This window comes from Corvus kubaryi, unplaced genomic scaffold (genome assembly GCF_017639235.1).
Source record: "Corvus kubaryi isolate FWS band 111438036 unplaced genomic scaffold, C.kubaryi_AGA036_p1.0 37148, whole genome shotgun sequence".
Taxonomy (NCBI): Eukaryota; Metazoa; Chordata; class Aves; order Passeriformes; family Corvidae; genus Corvus; species Corvus kubaryi.
The window spans coordinates 1173664-1193034 of record NW_024581038.1 but is presented as its reverse complement, the minus strand read 5'-3'; the positions used below and the strand labels follow the sequence as shown (position 1 = coordinate 1193034).

Here is a 19371-nt window from a genome sequence, read left to right as displayed (position 1 = left end):
AAGGCACAGTGTGGTTTACTGATCGTTGTGACAGAATAAGGTTTATAAACCATCTGCTATCAGTTACAACCCTATAACCAGATCTGGTTATGAACACACTGGTATCAGAAACCACAAGCAGTAGTATCCCCTTGGAATAAAGGTTACCTGACAGGCACCCTGTGGAGAAGCAGAGGGGTACAACCCACCAGTCATCCCAGGATACACAGGGGGAGTCTCCTCCGACCTCCCTCCCCTCCTGTGTTGTATTTATAGTTTTTTGGGGGAGTGGGAGAAGACAAAGTTCCAGCTGATGTCATTTCATGATTACATTGAGATTGAGTGACTTCAGTTTACACATGTGAAGTATGTACGGGTTTTACTTCATTAGCATATGCAGCTGTGAAAGGTTTTATTGTATTTTCAAGCCGGTGAAACAAAATTCAGCTTTTGGTCACTGGTGGGGCCCTTCCTTGGCTTAGTTCCCGTTGGCTGCATTGCTTTAAACAGAGCATCACCACAACACCTCTGTGCCACTCTGTCCTTTGTTTCCTGCCTCTCTCAGGGCAGCACCCCAAGCTCCCTCATTGTCCCTGCTCCTGGGGCTGCAGTTTGTTTCTGGTGAACTACTGCCACCATGGACACTTCCCTTTGCTTTGTCTTTTAATATTTCTCCACAAGGACTGAAATAAAATGTTAGCTTATGGCACCTGTACTCGAAAGCTACAGAAAACGTATGTGAAGACCGCACCACAACCAGATGGCATTGCTGTATGGGCACTGAGAATAGTAAAAAAGCAAGATGAGTCCATGCAAAGTGTCTTACCTAAAGAGTTCTCTAGGAATGCACACTGTTGGACAAAAGCATAACCCAAAAAAAGAAGAGAACTAGTTATTGTGGAAATGTAAGTGCTGTGGATAAAAGCCCACTGACCAAAAAGCACAGAACAGCCTACAAGCATGCCAGGAGGCACCAAAATTTCACACCACTGTACAAGAAAACAGTCTCCATCCAAAAGAATCACATTTGCAACATACTGGAGGTCTTTAAAAGCCTCTGGACACAACCCTGAGTAATGTGCTCTATGGGACTCTGCTTAAAGCAGGTAGGTTGGACTTGATGACATCCAGTGACCCCTTCCAACCTCGCCCATTCCGTGATTCTGTGATAATAAACAGCAAGCCCAAATCCCTTCTCACAGTTCCTGTTATTATTTTCCTGTTGGCTTTCAAACCATGTTGTTAACATTGCTCTCAGGCTCACAACCAGATGAGAAAGAGGGGAGAAGACACAGCAAAACACAAAGAACAACTCTTTTAGGCATCTCCTCAGTGTTTATTTGTATTACTTTGCATAATCTCAAGCACTTTCTGGATATGGAGATCTTTATTCACTGTGCAAATGAATAAGCTCCTTCTGCAGATATTTCCATGATAAAGCTATTTCCAACTATCCTAAAAAGCGATGACTAAGCTACACTTGGTATTCAGTAGGACTCACTGATTCTAAGGTCTTTAGCTGAGCAAGGTCAAGAGTTTCACAGGGGCTTTTTAACTAACATCACTACGCCTGCAGCTGCACCAGCAAGTCTGAGGTTTTCCAAAAAGCATAGGAAGTATTTTGCTTAAGCAGCAACTTACTTTACAAGGTTTCTCATAATGTTTATAGAAGACCCTCTGTACCCTGAACCAAAATGGTTCCAGTGGTTCATGTAGTGGAACAGCTGATAAAGCTTTAGGCGTTTCTCAAACCCTGTGGCTCTGGGGATTTTATTGTGATAAGCAGAATAAAAAGGACCACTGAAGCCACCAAACATCCCAGCTATTGCAAGATCATATTCTGAATGGCCGTAGAAAGAAGCTGGATCGAAGATAATTGGACCAGAATCATCCTCAGCTACATTTCCTCCCCAGAGATCCCCATGCAGGAGAGAAGGAACGATTTCTACACCACAGAAAAAACTGGGTATCTTCAGCTGCAGGGGGGAAAAGCAAGACATGTAAATTACTACAATCATTCACCTTAAAATGTAGAGGTTTATCTGCATACTTCAAACTTTTTAAAAGTCAGTTAAATAAACCTGTAACTTCAAACAGCACAGGACCAGGTCAAAAGAGATTCTGAGCAAATCCAGAGGATTCCTGTTTTTCATAAAAGCCAGGAGCAGAATAGTCATCCAAATCTTTTTTTGGAAGACAGTAAAGAATTTAAAACTGCATTTGGTGCTGTAATATTGACCAGGTTTAACAACAACAACCACTGCCAGTTCATCATTAGAAGGCTCAGGCATCTCTCAGCAACCTTGAGGAATTTCCACCCAAAGAGCCAAAGTTGCAGTCACTTAACCAGATACAAACAGTAAATGAACAAGGTGCAGAACAGTACTGTTTATGTACATTTCTCATCATGCAAGTGTTCCAGGGAGTGAGAAATATGAACTTCATCTATAAGATTTCCCAAACAGACAGGCAAAGTGTTATCTGGCACTTCGGAATTCACTCTGGAATGTTAGCATAGGGTGATGTGGTAAAAGCCATTACACCTTAGAATAAAGGGTGTTTTAATCCCCAAAAACTGGAGTCTCTTACCAACAGAACCAGGTGCAAACCAACAAAAAGGAACTTTGTTTTAAGATAATAAAATCTAGATAACTGATACCCAGCTGTCACTATAATGAGAACTGTGAGAATGGCTTGTACCTGAAGCTGTGCCCAAAGTTCTCTTGCTTCCCTGTCTCCTGAGCTCCTTTCGATCAGGTCCATCTGGGGCTGGATCCTTTGTCTGGCAAAGAAGGTCACCCAGTCACTGCGCCAGTTGTTCACCTGAAGGAACAGGACTGCAGACGTCAGTCCTACACCACACAAAAGGCAGATTTTCTTCTTTTACAAATAAGCCTTTTGAGGATTACACAGCCTTTGTGCTGGTACCATCCAGGGCAGTAAATGCTGCCATTTAATTGAACGTTATCTTCAAACATTCAATTAGGGGAATAAATAATTTTCTCTCAGTGATTAAAATCCAAGAAATTGAGGAGCCATCAGTGTCCAATGCAGCTATAAGTGCTGTCCAAAGCACTACTTTTCTTAGCAGGCTAAACCATGCTTTTTCTTATTCATGGCTCCACAAAAATTCATTTCTTTACATTAGGATAATTTTGACCCTTTTTGTCACCCAAGGGAAAATGAGATAAACTTAAAATTCTATCAGTCTGATGAAGTACAACCTACCTGCGGAAGATAACCACAGCAGGTAGCTGTATGAAAGCCAAAACGATCTACAAACTGGACTTCCATCTGCCCTTGTCCTTTACCTTTCAAATCAAAGACAAAAATTCAACACCAATGACAAAATACTGAGCATCCACAATGCAAATGAACCTTAAAACTATGCACAGGTACAATACTGCTTCTACTGAGAATAAAAAAAAAAATGCACCTTAATGTTCTTTTTGTTACAATGGTTGCTGCTGCTGTTTTTTAAATTTAAAGCTCAATGTAAAGCAGCTATATTACAGTCTTTATTTTTCTTTATTTTTTTTAATTTTAAGGTACAGTATCTCTACTGATACTCTACTGATGTCCTTGTAGAAACTGTGGTTCAGGCTCCCAAACTGAATACATGTTTTGCTCACAGAAATCCAAGCAGAACAAACAAAAGTAAGAAGAAGAACACCCTGCCTGGGTGTTTCATCCCAACGTATTCTCATACTACCTATTTTGGAAGAAGATGAATCTGTCCTGAAGCGGCAAAAGATATTTTAACTACTTTGTAAATTATTATTAATTAGGTAAACTTTGAAAACAGCTGTGTACTGTACCAACTGTGCTCCCTTCTTTCTTCATCTTCTCTCTAAGTTGCTGGTTATGAAGGTGAAGATCAGCCAGCTGAGTTCCAAGCAGCGCTGAATGTCTAAGAAACAAAAATAATGTTAGCAACTCTGACACATGAATGAATCCAGACCCTGATATTCCAGGGGTCACTTGAAAACGTTTATCAAGCACATAGAAGTTCTCCATCTCTAATAAAATAACTTCGCAAAGTATTCCAGTATTATAAACACTTTATCTTCCTGTCAAGACTGCATATTAATATAGACAAAATGTACTTACTTGGTTGTTTCTGACACCACTATTGAAAGTGAAATCATAAATTTAGTAACAATTATAAACTATCAATCCTAATTCCTGTGTGATATCACTTCTACAAGCATTTTCAGTAAGGTATGTGTAAGAAAGCATGTACATAACGTGGAACATGTTGTGCCTTTTTTTTTGCCCTCTGGCAAACTGTCTTTGGAAAATAGAACCAAACAATGCTGATCCTCTTCTTTCTATCACTATTTCTGGCTGCTCTTCTCTAAAAGGCCTCAAAGATGGGTGTCAGGTAGGCCTAGTTTATTATCTATTTTTCATAAAAGCTGATCCTCTACAGAGTTCAGAAAAGTCTTGTAGTAATTGCAAACAATCCTTACAGCCAGTTGCCCTCCATGTAAAACAAAATTATGTTCCTTTTCCTTTCTTTGACCTTTCTCAACTTTCTCTGTTCTAAAAGCACAGTCATTTAAGGCAAATTTAGTTCTTCATTTTGTTCCTGTTAACACAGATTGTAACTCTCCCCCAAAATCTGCACCCTGAAGGTACCATTTGAAATCCAAACCAGCAAGGTCTTTGCCATTTCTCTTGGGACTCACTGAGGGCTCTTCATAAATCAGAAACCCCAGCAATAAGCAGGATGATGGACAAGACTTTAAACTGGCTACAGAAGTTCTGAAAGTGAGATAAGAAATTGGTCATGATCACCTTCCCCGTGGAATCAGACAGACAGATTCATCACATTAAGTGCTAGTCACAGAGAAGAGACAAAATTTTGAAACTATCAAAATGAAGGTTAAGAGTTGCAAATATATGGAGATCAAGACTAATTCATTTGGGAAAGTGCCTCTGCACACTCATGACAAGCATTAGAGCACTGGTTCTTATATCAAAGGCTAGTACACAAAACAGGTGATCAGGTCATTTTCCTTACTGCAAAAAGGAACCTTATTATAAAACCACTAAGTACCTAAACAAACCAACCCAAAACTAATCAAAACCCAGACTCACTTCTTGATGTATTATCAGTTTGCTAGGTGAGGCATTACAGTTGTCTGCTGTATGACTTCCCATATGTCCCTTGACTTGCTTTAGAAAAAAATTAAGTTTTTCCTATGAAAACAAGTCGTTTAATTGTCATAATAGCCAAAATTTCTGGTTAAAGGAGGCAAAGGTAACACTGTTTTACCTGTTCAAGGTCTTCATTTCCAAATGTTCCATCACCAGCACAGTATTGTCCCCAGGCAGTTCTACAACTTTGATGGGTTTGGGCACTCTTACTGTCTGTGTTTTCAGGATGGCTTCCAAGCTTGCCATTTCTCCCAGAAACATTCTTCTGGCCTGCCAGATATTAAAGGAAAGCATTAGTCTCTAGAAGTGTGACTCACAGGTAAAAGGTTAAATAAAAAGGTTGGAGCAAACATTTATTCACACACAAGATACAGACAGAACGGGACCATCAGACTTGATGATAATTCCATGGTTGCAGAAATTTTACTTTGTAAAACAACTGAGTGAAAGCAACTTTGGTTCTAGCATTCTCTATAACTTAGAAACTCTCTTTACACTTGAAGGAATGCAAACTGCATACACACAAAATGCATGCAATATTCTATTAATACAGCAAATGTCTAGGAAGCCATGGACAATATACACCATCAGCTGGGAGACTAGAAGAATGTTGCTGACATTCACACACATCATGACTTTCCAGACCAAGTAATACAGTCAAGCTTCAAAAACAGCTCTATTTGCAGCCACAGAATCACAGAACCATAAAATTGTTAAGGTTGGAAAAGCCATCTAAGATCCCTGAGTCCAAGCACTAACCCAGCACTGCCATGGGCACTCTGTGCCAGTGCCTGACCACCCTTTGTGTGAAGAAATATCCCCAACATCCAGTCTAAACCTCCCCTGACACAACTTGAGGCTGCTTCTTCTAACTTGTTCCTTGAGAGCAGAGCCTGACCCTCATCTGGCTGCACTCTCCTGTCAGGAAGTTGTGCAGAACCAGAAAGTCCCCCCTGAGCCTCCTTTTCTCCAGGCTGAGCCCCCCCAGCTCCCTCAGCCACTCCTGGTGGTCCACTCCCTTCCCCAGCTCCGTTCCCTTCTCTTGACATCCTCCAGCCCCTCAATGCCTTTCTTGTCGTGAGACGCCCAAAACTGCCCCCAGGATTCGAGGTGTGGCCGCAGCAGTGCCCAGCACAGGGGGTCGGTCACTGCCCTGGTCCCGCTGCCACACCAGGACTGGCACAACCCAGGGATGCTGCTCCCCTCGGCGCCGCCCGCCCAGCCCCGGCATCCCCGATCGCCTCCCCGCCACACCTCCCCCTCGGAGTTGCTCTTCACGAACACCCGGCCGCGGTCCGTGTCGTAGCTCCGGCCCTGGCTGATGCAGCCGCCGCCAGAGTGCCCGGTCGGCCGCAGCAGCGCGGTGCCCAGAGCTCGCTTCAGTGCGTCCTCCATGGTGGCCGCTGTGAGGGGAACCACCGGCGGGAAGAGAATTAAAGGCACGGGGAAAGGCGGGGCGAGAAGGGGCGGGCAAGGGGCAGCTGGGGCGGGGAAAGGGCGTTTGAGGGGGGCAAAGGGAATCTCAGGGGGGCAAAGGACGTTTGAGGGGCGACAAAGGGCGACTTAGGCGGCCAAAGGGCGGCGGAGGCGGCTGAAGGAGCCGGGCCCATGACCCAGGCGCTGCTGTCAAAGGGTTCTCCCGCTCCTCTTATGCCAGTTTGCCCCCGTGTTCAGTTTTTTTCTTGTGTTCATGACAGAATAAATTACAGAATAGCAGAACGCTGTGAGTTGGAAGGGACCCACAGGGTTCGTCGAGTCCAGCTGCTGGCCCTGCACAGGACGCCCCAACAATCACACCCTGTGCCTGAGAGCATTGTCCAAATGTGCACCTTGTGCTCTGGCAGGTTGGTGCTGTAACCACTTCCCTGGGGAGCCTGTTCCAGTTGCCAAACACCCTCTGGAGGAAGAAGCTGTTCCTAATATCCAACCTAAACCTGCCCTGACACAACTTCAGGTCCCCTTAGGTTCTGTTGCTGAGCACCACAGAGGAGACATCAGTGTCTGTCCCTTCTCTTCCTTCACAAAGTTGAATACAATGATGAGGTGTCCCCTCAGACTAACTGGGAAAGATCTCTGAGAACATCAAGTCCAGCCTGTGACTGGACACCACGTTGTCAACCAGACCACGGCACTGAGTGCCATGTCCTGTCTTTCCTTAAAGACTTCCAGGGACAGTGGCTGCAGCACTTCCCTGGGCAGCCCCTTCCAGTGTCTAATCACCCTTTCTGTGAAGAAATTCCTCCTAATGTCCAACCTAAACCTCTGCTAATACAGCTTAAGACTGTGTCCTCTCATCCTGTCCCTTGTTCCCTGGGAGCAGAGCCCAAACCCCCCTGGCTGCACCCTCCTGTCAGGGAGTTGTGGAGAGCCAAGAAGGTCCCCCCTGAGCCTCCTTTTCTCCAGGCTGAGCCCCCCTAGCTCTCTCAGCTGCTCCTTAATGGACTTGTGCTGCAGACCCTTCACCCATCTGTTGAGTCGGTGGGTTTCTTGGGTTGGTGGCCACGAGCTGGTGATCACAATTTCCCCTGCCACAGTTACACTTTACCCAGTTTGATGAGTTGCCTTATTTTGTTCCTCATAATCTGGCATTGTCTTCGCTGTTTGGCCAAGTGTCCTTGGTTTGAAGATGTCAGCATTCTATTATGTCTGGTTTCAGCTGTTTTATGACCTCAATTTACTTGTTTTTATTTTTCTATAGCTGCTGCAATTGCTGAGACATTTTAAACATAATTTATCTAATCTGGAAGCCTGATGGTTCATCACTATCAAGTACTTGATTTCTGCCTTGAGATTTAGTTTAATTAGTCTGATCCCAAGGATGGAGCTCCTCTGATATGGAGATAGGCAGCAAGAGCTGGGGGGGCTCAGCCTGCAGAAGAGAAGGCTCTGGGGGGACATTTGAGCGCCTTCATGAGCCTAGAGGGGCTCCAAGAGACCTGGAGAGAGACTTTGGACAAGAGTCTGGAGTGACTGGACAATGTCTTCAGGCTGGAAGAGGGCAGGGTTAAATTGGATCTTGGGAAAAAATTGTTCCCTGTGAGGGTGGAAAGGCCCTGCCACAGGTTTCCCAGAGAAGCTGTGGCTGCCCCATCCCTGGAAGTGTCCAAGGCCAGGTTGGACAGGGCTTGGAGCAACTTGGGATAGTGGAAGCTGTCCCTGCCCATGGCAGGGGGATGGAATGAGGTGGTGTTTAAGCCCCTTTCAACCCAAACTGTTCGTGGATTCCATGAAAGCAAAGGTTCACAAAGAGCTCTGCCTGGTACTGCCATTCCTTGTTCTCCTTTGAAAGCTTTCAGGAGTTGCAAGTCTTTTCATTTTGTGTTTTGAGGAACAAGTCCCACTCCATCCTTCCATGGTGGTGTTGGTGAGGTTGGAGGAGCAAGAGTGGGAGAAAGTGATGGGAGCAGTAATTGGCAAAAATTATGTGTATCTGAGAAAAGAAAGAAACCATCAACAAAAGTTTTTTAAAAGTGCTATGTGATTCATGCTCTGTGCAAATGAACTAACCTTCTGTTTGTACTCATTTACCGCCCATTTTATTTTTCACAATATTTGCTGAAACTGGCAAAAGTTTTTTCAAATTTATGCTTTCAAAATACAACATATTCAAAGCCCATTTTGATTTTTCAGGCAAGTGATGCTGTTAAGCTGTATCTCATTATTGAGCAGAGCTACATTCTAGAAAGACCAAAGCCAGGTTTCCTGCTGATCATATGGAACATCTTGAGCTGAAGTCAGTTCACTGAACTGGCTTGATGGTGAAGAAAAAAGAGCAGAGAGACGCTGTTTGATCACTGCTAAATACCAGCCTGAGGATTTACAGCAGCCAGGATGAAGAATTAGTGAGATCCTGTGGGGGGCTCACCTGCCTACATCACTGGCAGCATCAAAATGGTGATGGAATGGAATCCCCCAGGCACGGCAGTGCATTTCCAGCACATTCTGAAGCAGCACACTTACTCAAATGGGCCAGAACAAATCCCCTCCTGTTCACCAGTTGTCTAATGCACATCTTTCCTGTTTCTCTGCCTGCACATGACAGCAGCACTCTTGCACACTTTGTCAGCCACCCCAGCCAGGGAGTCACCATGTGCAATGTCTGTGTCATTGTGTGCGCAGGTCAGTTCTACAGGGCAGGCAGAACACCATCACAGGCCCTGTTTCAGTGGGTTCCCAGCATTTGCTGAACAGCAATGTACACTCCAGGGACACAACAGAGATGCAGATTCACTGCACTGTTTTGCAGCACACAGGCTGTCGTGGACACTCACAAGGCCTCAGAAATGCTCAGTGCAAATGGAGCAAAAACTTCCATTAAAGCCTTGTCAGGTCTGACAATGAACAGCACTGCTGGACCTCTGCAGCAGCACTGACCTCCAGCTGCAGTACAGGCACAGCCTGTAACCTAGAGGGTGCAGGCAAGTACAGGTCAGTGCAATCAAAGGGGGGTGAAAAATAGTCCATGAGCTGTGCTGGGTCTTGGTGACACAGGGACAGGGCTATGAATGATCACACACATTGAGGCAGCTGTGGCAGCACGCTGTGTCCCAAGTGGTGACTCATGTCAGACCTAGGCACGTGGCTTAGATACAGGGCACAGAACTTCCAGAACAGGTCCAAGTATAGAGAGCTCCACTGCATTTTAAGCTGAGCCACCACATTGTTTCTCAGGTGGGAGCTTCCCCAGTCCATGCTGCTGCAGCACGACCCCAGTGAGTTCAACAGCCACTGCGTGAGCCCTGAGCACTTGGGCATGGGTGTGCTCAGGACACAGGGCAGGCACACCCAGGGGAATGCAGCTGTGTGTGGAAGGGCTTCTGTTCCTTTGCCACTGAAAGGTGGAGCTGAAAACAACTGCACTAACCCAAGGGACCCAGGGCCAACATGGTCTCAAGTAGGAAACACAAATGTCCCATCCATGCAACAGAAAGGGATGCACTTTGCCTGCCTTTACACTTCCAGGAATGCAGTGCCTTTGAACCCACAAAGTTAAGGAAAAAATCACACTGATCCCATTTACTCGAATGCCTGTTTTCTGGAAGGGAAATATTTTCTGGTTTACAGTGACACACAACAGGGTGATTTGATGATGGAGATGATGTCTGCTAGCCATACTGCCAAAATCTTGTCAAAAGCACCAAAATCAGATTTGAAAACATAATGTTTCCCTTTTCTCTTGGCAGCATTTTGAAATGACAAATGCAGTGAGACACTCAAAGATTTGGCTCAGTTTTGACCAAATAACCTATGTTTTCACAGGATAAAGTAAGCAACGATTCACATTAAAATAAACCAAAAAGTTGCATGAAATGGAAGTTTCTGCTCTTAGGTAATCACAGTAGTTCATAGTTACAGACATGTCATCTTTGCTATATTTCTGGCACTCAGGGCAAAAATCTTTAAATATATATTTCATATTTATTACATTCTTTGCCTCTCTCTTTTCAAAAAATACTTGATAGTAGCATATAAATAAATACTGACATGTTTAAGTTATAATCTTGCCCAAAACCTAGATTTGTTTCGTTTTTGTAAAGCATTCATTTCCCCAATATTATTAAAGCTGAGGAACTACTGGATTGGGAAATGGTCTCATCTTCCACAATGGAAGCAGCAATTTTATAGGAAAAACCTACAGCTACAAGCAAACACTTTTAGCCATCACTGCAATGGGGGCTGAAGTTGCAGGGGTGAGTTTCTGCCTCTTTAACCCTCCAAAACAAGATGATTTCTTGTTCTTTTGTGCAAATTTCTGGTCCTTCTATCACACTAGGCAAAGAGTTTGTATTAACAAGAAAGAAGAGAAAACAGCCTTAGAGTTATCCTAAAGTATTTCAATTCCCTACAATATTTTTCTTAAAATGTGCACAACTTCCCAGGAGAAGTACTGGGTCTCCAGTACCTACTGATAAATTTATTTAAATGCACAAAACCTAAGCCTTGAAGAAAGGAAAAGGCTAGAACAAAGCAGCTTCAAATATGGTATAAGCAATAAGTAGTTACAATGCTGAAACTTCTTTAATACAAAAGACACTAATTTACATAATCTTAAATGATTAAATTACAATTCAGTAATGACTTACATAATCTTGCAGGTATTAATCCTAAATTTTAAGTAAATAAGCTACACTTGATAGACTGGCTGGCTGAAGCAGACAACTGGTGCCAGGATTCTCCTTGCTGATTGTCAGATTCCTGTATTAATCTCTTACTGTGGACAGCTTGTTGTGGAGATACTGGCATCTGTTCTTCACCTCAGAGTAGCTGTGGCTAGACTATGAAGGAGAGATAAAATTAGGGCATGCAAACATTTCTGCAGAGTTTAGAATTTCATGTTCTTTGCTTTAAAGTAGCCTTGAGCAAGACTCAGAGGTTACCCCCTCCCAGAGACTGTTTTGTCTTCTGATACTCTAAGACTTTTCTAAGAATCATCTTCGAGAAGAAAACCCCCCATGAAGTCAATATGAAGAACATTTCCCCACTATTACAAAATGCAAACTTATGTAAACACTAAAAATACACTCAATTTGACACAAGGTATTTTCTTCTCTGTGAGCCACCACTCTCCTGCTTTGCAAAAACGAATCTCAGGCGCCTGTATCACCCAAGATCTGCAGTTAAACCTGTCAGTAAGCAATAAAAACAGCTCGTGCTCAAAGACTCTTTGGGATGTGTCTCCTGCTGCTGTGCATCCACAGACAGCTCAAACAGGTGAAATCTGAGGGCTGAACAACTCTTTTGGCTGACTTTTGCAAAAATCAGAGGCAGTCCATGCAGCACGTGTGGGTATATGCCAATTCGACAAGGTTTCCTGTTGTCTGCTGGAGCCGAGCCTGGGACTTGGCCTTGCACAGCTGCAGACCCGAGAGCACGGCTGTGGCACAGGGCTGGTGATGTCAATAAAGCAGAAAAAGAGTATTGTATGGAGATCCAGTTCTAAAGTTGTGAAGTTGGGTGTAATGGCATATTCCAAGTAACTGGTACTCAGAACACCCAGCACTTCAGGGTGCTCAGAGACTGTGAGACCAGCAGAGTTCTTCGCAGAACTTTTCACTTTTCTGCTTTGGAATGACTGCCTTTAAAATTAATGCCCTTAAAATTAATGTTTATGTTAAAAATAGAGCCCGCAGCATCCTGTGGGTCTGTGGGTGATCAAAGGCTCCAGGCCTCTGCATCCTTTCTCTTGCCTGCTACTTTTGTTACATGTGTGGCACAATTACTACACAGTGCTCACTAAGGAGCTGACGTTGCTGGTTGCCAATTGTTAGTTATGTCCTTACTGTGAACGGAAAGATATGGCTAATGGTATTATTTTTTTCTTTACAGACTAGTCTAAAAGAAGAAAAAAATTCCATTTAAACTTTTAAGAAATTCTCTTTTGGACAACTATTAATATCCAGAAACATTTTTTTTTTCATTGTCTGCACTGTGTCTCAAACTTGTGTTTAGGACACCAATAATCACCCTTTGACATTTGTTGATCATCTTTTATGAAGTGACCAAATGGCATCCCTCCATTTCATCATGAACAGGAGTCACGTCACCAGAGGAAGGTGAGTACTTTCTGTTTCTAGTTCTGCTGAAGAAAGACCAGACCATGACTGAGCATTTTGAGAGGAGATAATAAAGAAGGTTCTGATGGCTAAACCTGCAGGTGCTCAGCTGGCCACTGGAGTCCCTGGAAAATGCAGTTCTATAACCATAAAAATGAAGGACAAGCCCGGCTGGCAGCAATCTCTAAATGTTCTTGTTCAACACAACCACAAAAGCAGGGCTGACTTTAAAGTTAGATCCAGATTCAAAGTTATTCCATGTGGCACAGGGTCCTGTTTCAGGGACTAAATTTAAAAAAAAAACAAAAACCAAAACAAACTAAGTAAATCCATGGCTGGAATTCCAGTGAAAAGATTGTACCTCTGCTGGATTAAAACCAGGAGCTTTGGATAGTTGGGAACAAATGCCTGTCAGTGCTAGACACTGTTCTTATTGTGGAGAGAAAGCTAAAGTCGCATAGAAAAAATGGAAATTTCCAGCAACTATTTGTAGTGCTGATCCTATCCACAGTATTTGCTTTGTGCTGGTGTCAGGTTTGTGGAGGGAAGTTTGCAGCATGTGAAATGCAGTGACTGTAAATGCTATAGTATCTTTAATACAATCCATGCATGGAGTTGGTACTGTTAGGAATTCGGAAGGAAGGAAGGACGGAAGGAAGGAAGGAAGGAAGGAAGGAAGGAAGGAAGGAAGGAAGGAAGGAAGGAAGGAAGGAAGGAAGGAAGGAAGGAAGGAAGGAAGGAAGGAAGGAAGGAAGGAAGGAAGGAAGGAAGGAAGGAAGGAAGGGCAGGAATATATATTTACAGTTTAAACAGTGACTTACTGAATGGCATAGTGGTTATTTATTTACCCATGTGTCAACCCATCTACATCTCTTAGTATACTTTGCTGTATGAAATCTCAAAATTACATGAAAAAAGATGATGAAAGAGACTGTATACTGCACATGAAGAATTATGGTGTCATTTCCAGATAAATTTCCTAATAAGAAGTAAAAAGATAAATAAGCTTCATGCATAATCGGAATGACTCAAGCTCTCAATGTCTGTAAGGCTTTTTATCATTGTAGCATATGAACAGTCCTGGACATGTGTCCAGAAATGAGCGGAACATGGTCTCAAATCTGCTACAGTATTCTTCATTTCCTAAGAGGTTCAATATTTTAGAGCTATAGAAAAATAATACTGGTCAGCTTTCCAGGTACTTCATTTCATCTAACAGGCTGTGTATGATTTTCTGCATGTTCAGAGCTGAATATTCAGTGCTCAATATTTTTGTGCTTTTATAGTGTTATTATTTCAACTTCTTTCCTCCAGCTGTTTCAGAAGACAGGTTCTATTATTAAGAATTATCAAAACAGAATTTAACTAGGTAACTGTATAATGCAAAAGCGAAATATTTTCTAATTCAGTTCTTGCCTTCAGTGTCTTTTATCGCCTTCATGTTGGTTTTCCTCAGAAGGCATCTTTCTGGCTTTTCAGCACAAGCAAGACACACCTGTACAGAACCACAGAATCACAGGGTCACCAAATGCTTGGGGGACCTCTTGAGATACTCCAGCTTCTCCGAGAAGTTCAAGTCACCCTCATGGCCCTTCACTGGACTCACTTGGCAAGCTGAGCTCTCTGTCCTAAGGGGAGCCCACCAGCTCTGTGTGGAGAGGAAGGATTCCCTCCCTCGACTGCTGCCTATGCTCTGCCAGTCCAGGGGGTTATTGGCCTTCCCTGAAAAGATTCTCTCCAGCCAGCTGGTCCCTAGCCTGTCCTAGCACGTGGATGGGGCTATTCCTTCCCAGGTGCCCGACTGTGTTTCTTCTTGTGGAACTTTATGAGGTTCCTGCCAGCCCTTTTCTCCAGCCGGCTGAGGTCTCTCTGGATGGCAGAACAAACCTCTGGTCTACAGAACAATCTTTTCCATTGTTTCTCACCACAAACTTGCTGAGGGTGCTCTCTGTTCCAACATCCAGGTCATCCACGAGGACATTAAATGGTGTTTTGGCCCCAGTATTGACTGACGGGGTGCTTTATAAGAAATGGTGAATAGGAAACCTTTGTACTTTTTTTTTCCTTTTTTTTTTTCTTTTTTTTTTTCTTTTTAGGATTAGTAGATTTTTTTCCCCTGGAGGAACAGTAGAAATTATTTATAGAGAATTCATGCTAAAAAGTACAAGGAAAACCACTGCATAATAGTGAAGCACAGAAGCAAGAGTTCCTGAGATGGAGCCACTGGCAATACTTATAAAACCTGTCATGAAGATGTTCTTTGTTACATTTGAGAACAGATTTTGATATTTGCTACTGGACAAATTGCCTCAAGTCAAGAAAGAATCCTCAAACTTGTCTAATAAAACTGATTGATTCTCACTACCTTTCAAAAAAGCCTGAGTTAATTGTAGATTTAGGTGTCTGGGAAAAAAACTGGGAAGGAGTTTACAGTTACTTAAAGAGAAAAGGGAGGAAATTAATGTTTAAGCATCTGGTGATTTTCCCAAAACTCAACTCCCAAACCTTTTTACTGGGCAAGCAAAGCAGAACAGTCACACAGCCCCAGAAACAGGCAAAAAGTGTCCTTGTGCCATCACCATTGATCCAGCAGGGCTGTAGACATGACAAACTCTGAATTCAAAACCAAATGGGAAAATCTGGTGTAGGTATTGGCCTGAAATGCCTGGATGTGGTGGCCTCTCCCAGGAAGGCAGATGAGAAGCCCTGTGAATAGAGACCAGGGGCTGTCACCTGAGCAGAGCCAGTGCCGCCCTCACACAGCAGTTCCAACTTGCACTAGCCAGCCCTCAAACTAACAAAGATACTCTTCCAAATTTAAAAAGGAGTGGTAGAAGTGCTAATGACTCAAATGATGACAACGGCCCGAGGCAAGAAGGGATAACGGGACAGTAGGGCCAACAGTGGTGTTGGATCCTGGGCTCTCTGGAGTCAGGGGCAAAGGGCCCTTCTACCCTAATTTGGAAGGCAGCAACTCCAGCTCCTTCCTGCAGCTGTGGGACCAGGCTCCATTGCTGGTGGGTTTGAGGAGCACAAAGGCACTGGCTTCCAGAAACATGGAGACTTGGGAAGTGGAAAGGGACCTGGTACCGTGGGCAAGTGCCAGTGGGAGCAGATGGGGCTAGAGCAAAAGATTCCTTTCTACTTCTCCCTGTGCTGGAAGCACAACCCACAGGGGTGGGAGACTCACCCAGAGCTGGCCACTGACCACCCAAATCCTCCAAATCCCATCATTGAACAGGGAAAGGCAGTGAGGGGCAGCTGCAGACAGTCCATGCTGACTGCTCCCACCACACTCCTGCTCATGGGAGACCTTGGCAATGTATCAGGAGCAGGGACAAGATGTGTGACACAGGTGATCAAGGAAGAGCAACACAGAAATGTAGGAGTTCAAAACAAGAAACCGGTACTTCCTTTTTCCTCCTGGCACTGGGCACCTGCAGGGGAGAACATCCCGTCTCACATCCTGGTGACATCACAAGTGGCAGATTGTGACCTCACCAGAGGATGGCTTCTCACATCTTGTATCTCACTGCTCATATGTGGGCACCAGCAGAGCCTGAGTCAGTCTGGTTCAAGCCTTGACTCCTGCCAAGCATTTCTGCAAGTGGGATCAGCTCATGGTGCCAAACTCTCCCCAGCCCTCTGCAGAACTCAGAAATGGCCACAGGGACAGAGTGGAGCTGCCCCATCTGCCAGGACACTCAGAATGACATGGCTTCTGCTCTGCCCTGTCACCACCAGTTTTGTCTGGGCTGTATCCTATGGTGGACAAGGGAAAATCCAGCGTGCCCACTCTGCAGCAGGCCAGTAGAGACTGTCAGGTTTCCTGGCCATGAAGAAGATGACTATATAGAGATGGTCATCAGAGCCTGTGAGGAGTCACCAGAGACCAGCAGCCAGGCATGGAGAGTCCCTTCCTTCCTCCTGGGTGAAAACAGCCCCAGTTGTGCAGCAGTGACACCTTCATCTTCTTCACAGGGAACACTGTCCCCAGCTGAGCAGGGGACTGCAGGACCAGAGCCTGTGGGTGGCCTCCTACTCGAGGTAGGTGGGCAAGACTGTTCCGACAACAGCAGCATCTCCTGGACCCCGTGCAACCATGCCTGCGCCAGAGGCTGGAAGGAATATTCTGGGACCAGTGGTGGCTGGTTGAGGACATAGAGAGCTGCATCCTGTACAGCCTTTGTATCTATGGTCCGATGTGGAGATGCTGCAGCCTCTCCTCAGTGAGCACACAGTGCCAGTGATCCACAGCATCAGCAGTGTCATTGTGGGCCAGTGCAGCGAGGAGGCCCAGAGGCTGCTGTGCTCTCATCCTGTCAGGGATGAGAACAATGGCCCTGTGGCCAGCTCCAGCTCCAGGAGCTCCAGCAGCTCCAGAAGATCCAGATCCAGGTCCAGCAGCTCTTAGTCCAGGAGCTCCTGGGAGGGGACTCCGACCAGCAGCCCTGCAGCCTCCAAGATGGAGAAAAAAGCTTGTACATCAGCAACTACCCCTGCTGGGAGCCCCAGCTGCCCCTCACCTGCACCCAACCCCTCAGAGTTGGACCAGAGCCAGGAGAGACTACAGCAGCCAGTGGTGGCAGGTCCCTCTGCCCAGGGCTGCAGACACAGCCCCCCTGCTCCTGGCCAGGGCAGGAACATCTTGCCCAGGGGGTCCTCGCACCCCCCAAAGCAGAGGGTCCCCAGCTCCCAGGATTCTTCTCCTCCCAGCAGGAGACCACCCTGACAGCAGTGCTAGCAGGACTAATGCAACCCTTTAGTCAGGAAATAAAAAAAGGAAATAAATTGTTGTTTCCCTTACACAGTCTCTGAGCTTCTCTTCCTTCTAATGCCTTTACCCTTCCCCTCATGCCCCACTGTTGGAGGCACCCGCATGCTGAGTGGCACAGCCATGGGCCCTGGAGCCTCAGGGCCATGTCAGTGGTGCTTCCTCCCATAGGAAACCCTGCTGCAGCCACACACCCGCAGTGCGGCAGATGACAAAGGTGGAATGGGCAGGAGGGGCAAATTATCTTATCACCGATACATTGAGGATCCAGATGGGCATCACTCCTGGCTTCTGCTGGCATGTCCCTGTTGCCCCACTTGGTCCCAGTGCCTGAGGGTAATCCCAAACTCTGACCAGCCAAAAGGAGTATCCCGTGAACCCTGGGCACCACTCCAGGGTGTCAGCACGGGGATCATGAGGATGTGTCCCCCCAAACTGGGTGTGCCTGAGTGTTGCAGTGGCTAAGACCACAGTACAGCCCCCAAGTTGCTTTAAAAGTGGTCTCTACTTACAACACTGTGCTAGAAAGTTCTCCCTCTGTCTAGATTCTGCTGGTCACTGGCCCTCTCTCCCCTCCCATCCCTTTTCCCATTGGCCCCTGTTATGCCATTCAACCTTGCCTCTGCCCCCTAGCCCTCAGACCATTGTTTCTGGATGCTCTGCCTGCCTTTGGCAGTTTTCAGGATAAAACTGGCGTGGGCTTTTGGTTTGGTGGTTCTTTCTTGCCTCTGTTCCCTTCAGGTGTGTTGCCATTAAACGCCTCAGAATTGCATGCAGAGAACCCTTCTCACGTCTCTGTCTCCGGTTCGTGCACAGACTGGGTGTGAGCGGCTGTTCGCAACCACCTGTGAAGGTGAGGTTGTGTGCACATGTAGGTGCCAGGAGAGTGCTGCCTAAGCAGTCCACGAGGGACACAGCAGAGACAAATGTGGCATCGCTTCACCAAAGCCCTCTTCTATACCTGAGGGGCCTGGCGGAAGTATGTGGGCATTGTTTACGGAAGTGGCCTAAATGCCTATGGCCAGAGGGGACCCTTCCTCTCACCCAGGGCTGGCCACCCCACCCAAATCCTCCAAATCCTGGCATTGCCCAGGGAAAGGCAGTGAGGGAAGGAGGCATCATCTAGCTACAGGAAGTCCATACTGACTCCTCCCACCACATTCCTGCTCTTGGGACACCTTGGCAATGCATCAGGAGCAGTGACATGATACATGGCCATGCATGTGTGTCAGAGACTGAAAACAGTTCATGCCTCAAACATTGATATAAAATTTTGCTCCTTATAAAGAAGCTACAATGGAAGAAGCTTCCCTGAAGAGTGGGACTTTGAACTGAAAAGTCAAACTGTTGATTAGATAAAGGGAAACCTATCCTTCAGTCATCTCAGGCTGAGGGAAAGGAATGCATCCACAAAAGGCCAAAGCCACCAGCTGCAACTATCCCCGGCTGAGTTTGGGGTGGGGGGAGAGCACAGCTCACAGAAGCCAGGTTTACACAGACTCCCCCCAAGCAAGGGGGGAGGAGGAGGTTTTGGGTGCATGGTGCAACCTCTGGTGAGAGGCAATAAACACCCATTCTCCCATTACACAAACTGGCCCAGCTGTGGAACCCCCAACCCCACAGGACACATCCACAGGACGGTCACGTGAGAGGCTTGGCCCCACAGGACTGCACGTGGTGCAACAGACCCAGAGTCTGCTGTGAGACACTGCCCCCCACCCCAGGGGGACATGGCTGGACATGCCCACCCAGCCTGAGCATGTACACCCATGGGACTCTGTGCCTTCTGGGGGGACTTCACCACCGAGAAGACCAGCTGGAGAGGATCAACGAACAACATTGGGATCCACGGAGTGGTGATATTTTCCTTATTCTGTCCCTGTCACTCTTTCTCTCCCCCCC

At 45.8% G+C, this 19371-nt stretch overlaps 1 protein-coding gene across 1 annotated transcript; it reads right to left on the bottom strand.

Annotated features, from left to right (window-relative positions):
• Positions 1-1300: 1300 nt before the first annotated feature.
• On the bottom strand, positions 1301-6580 carry LOC121661341 (ketosamine-3-kinase-like). Its single transcript, XM_042021453.1, has 6 exons — positions 6397-6580; positions 5261-5412; positions 3798-3889; positions 3208-3290; positions 2680-2802; positions 1301-1955 (listed from the first exon to the last, which is right to left on the bottom strand). Exons 1-6 carry the CDS (start codon positions 6535-6537, stop codon positions 1617-1619), a joined length of 930 nt encoding a protein of 309 aa, XP_041877387.1. The 5' UTR covers positions 6538-6580; the 3' UTR covers positions 1301-1616.
• Positions 6581-19371: the final 12791 nt, after the last annotated feature.

What these genes read in the sequence shown, in the direction of transcription:
- LOC121661341 (XM_042021453.1), bottom strand. Translation starts at nt 6,537, where the DNA reads ATGGAGGACGCACTGAAGCGAGCTCTGGGCACCGCGCTGCTGCGGCCG. An exon ending in AGAGCAACTCCGAGGGGGAG is followed by an intron (nt 5,413 to 6,396) that starts GTGTGGCGGGGA and finishes AATATCTGGCAG; the next exon opens with GCCAGAAGAATGTTTCTGGG. An exon ending in GAAAGAAGGGAGCACAGTTG is followed by an intron (nt 3,291 to 3,797) that starts GTACAGTACACA and finishes TTGATTTGAAAG; the next exon opens with GTAAAGGACAAGGGCAGATG.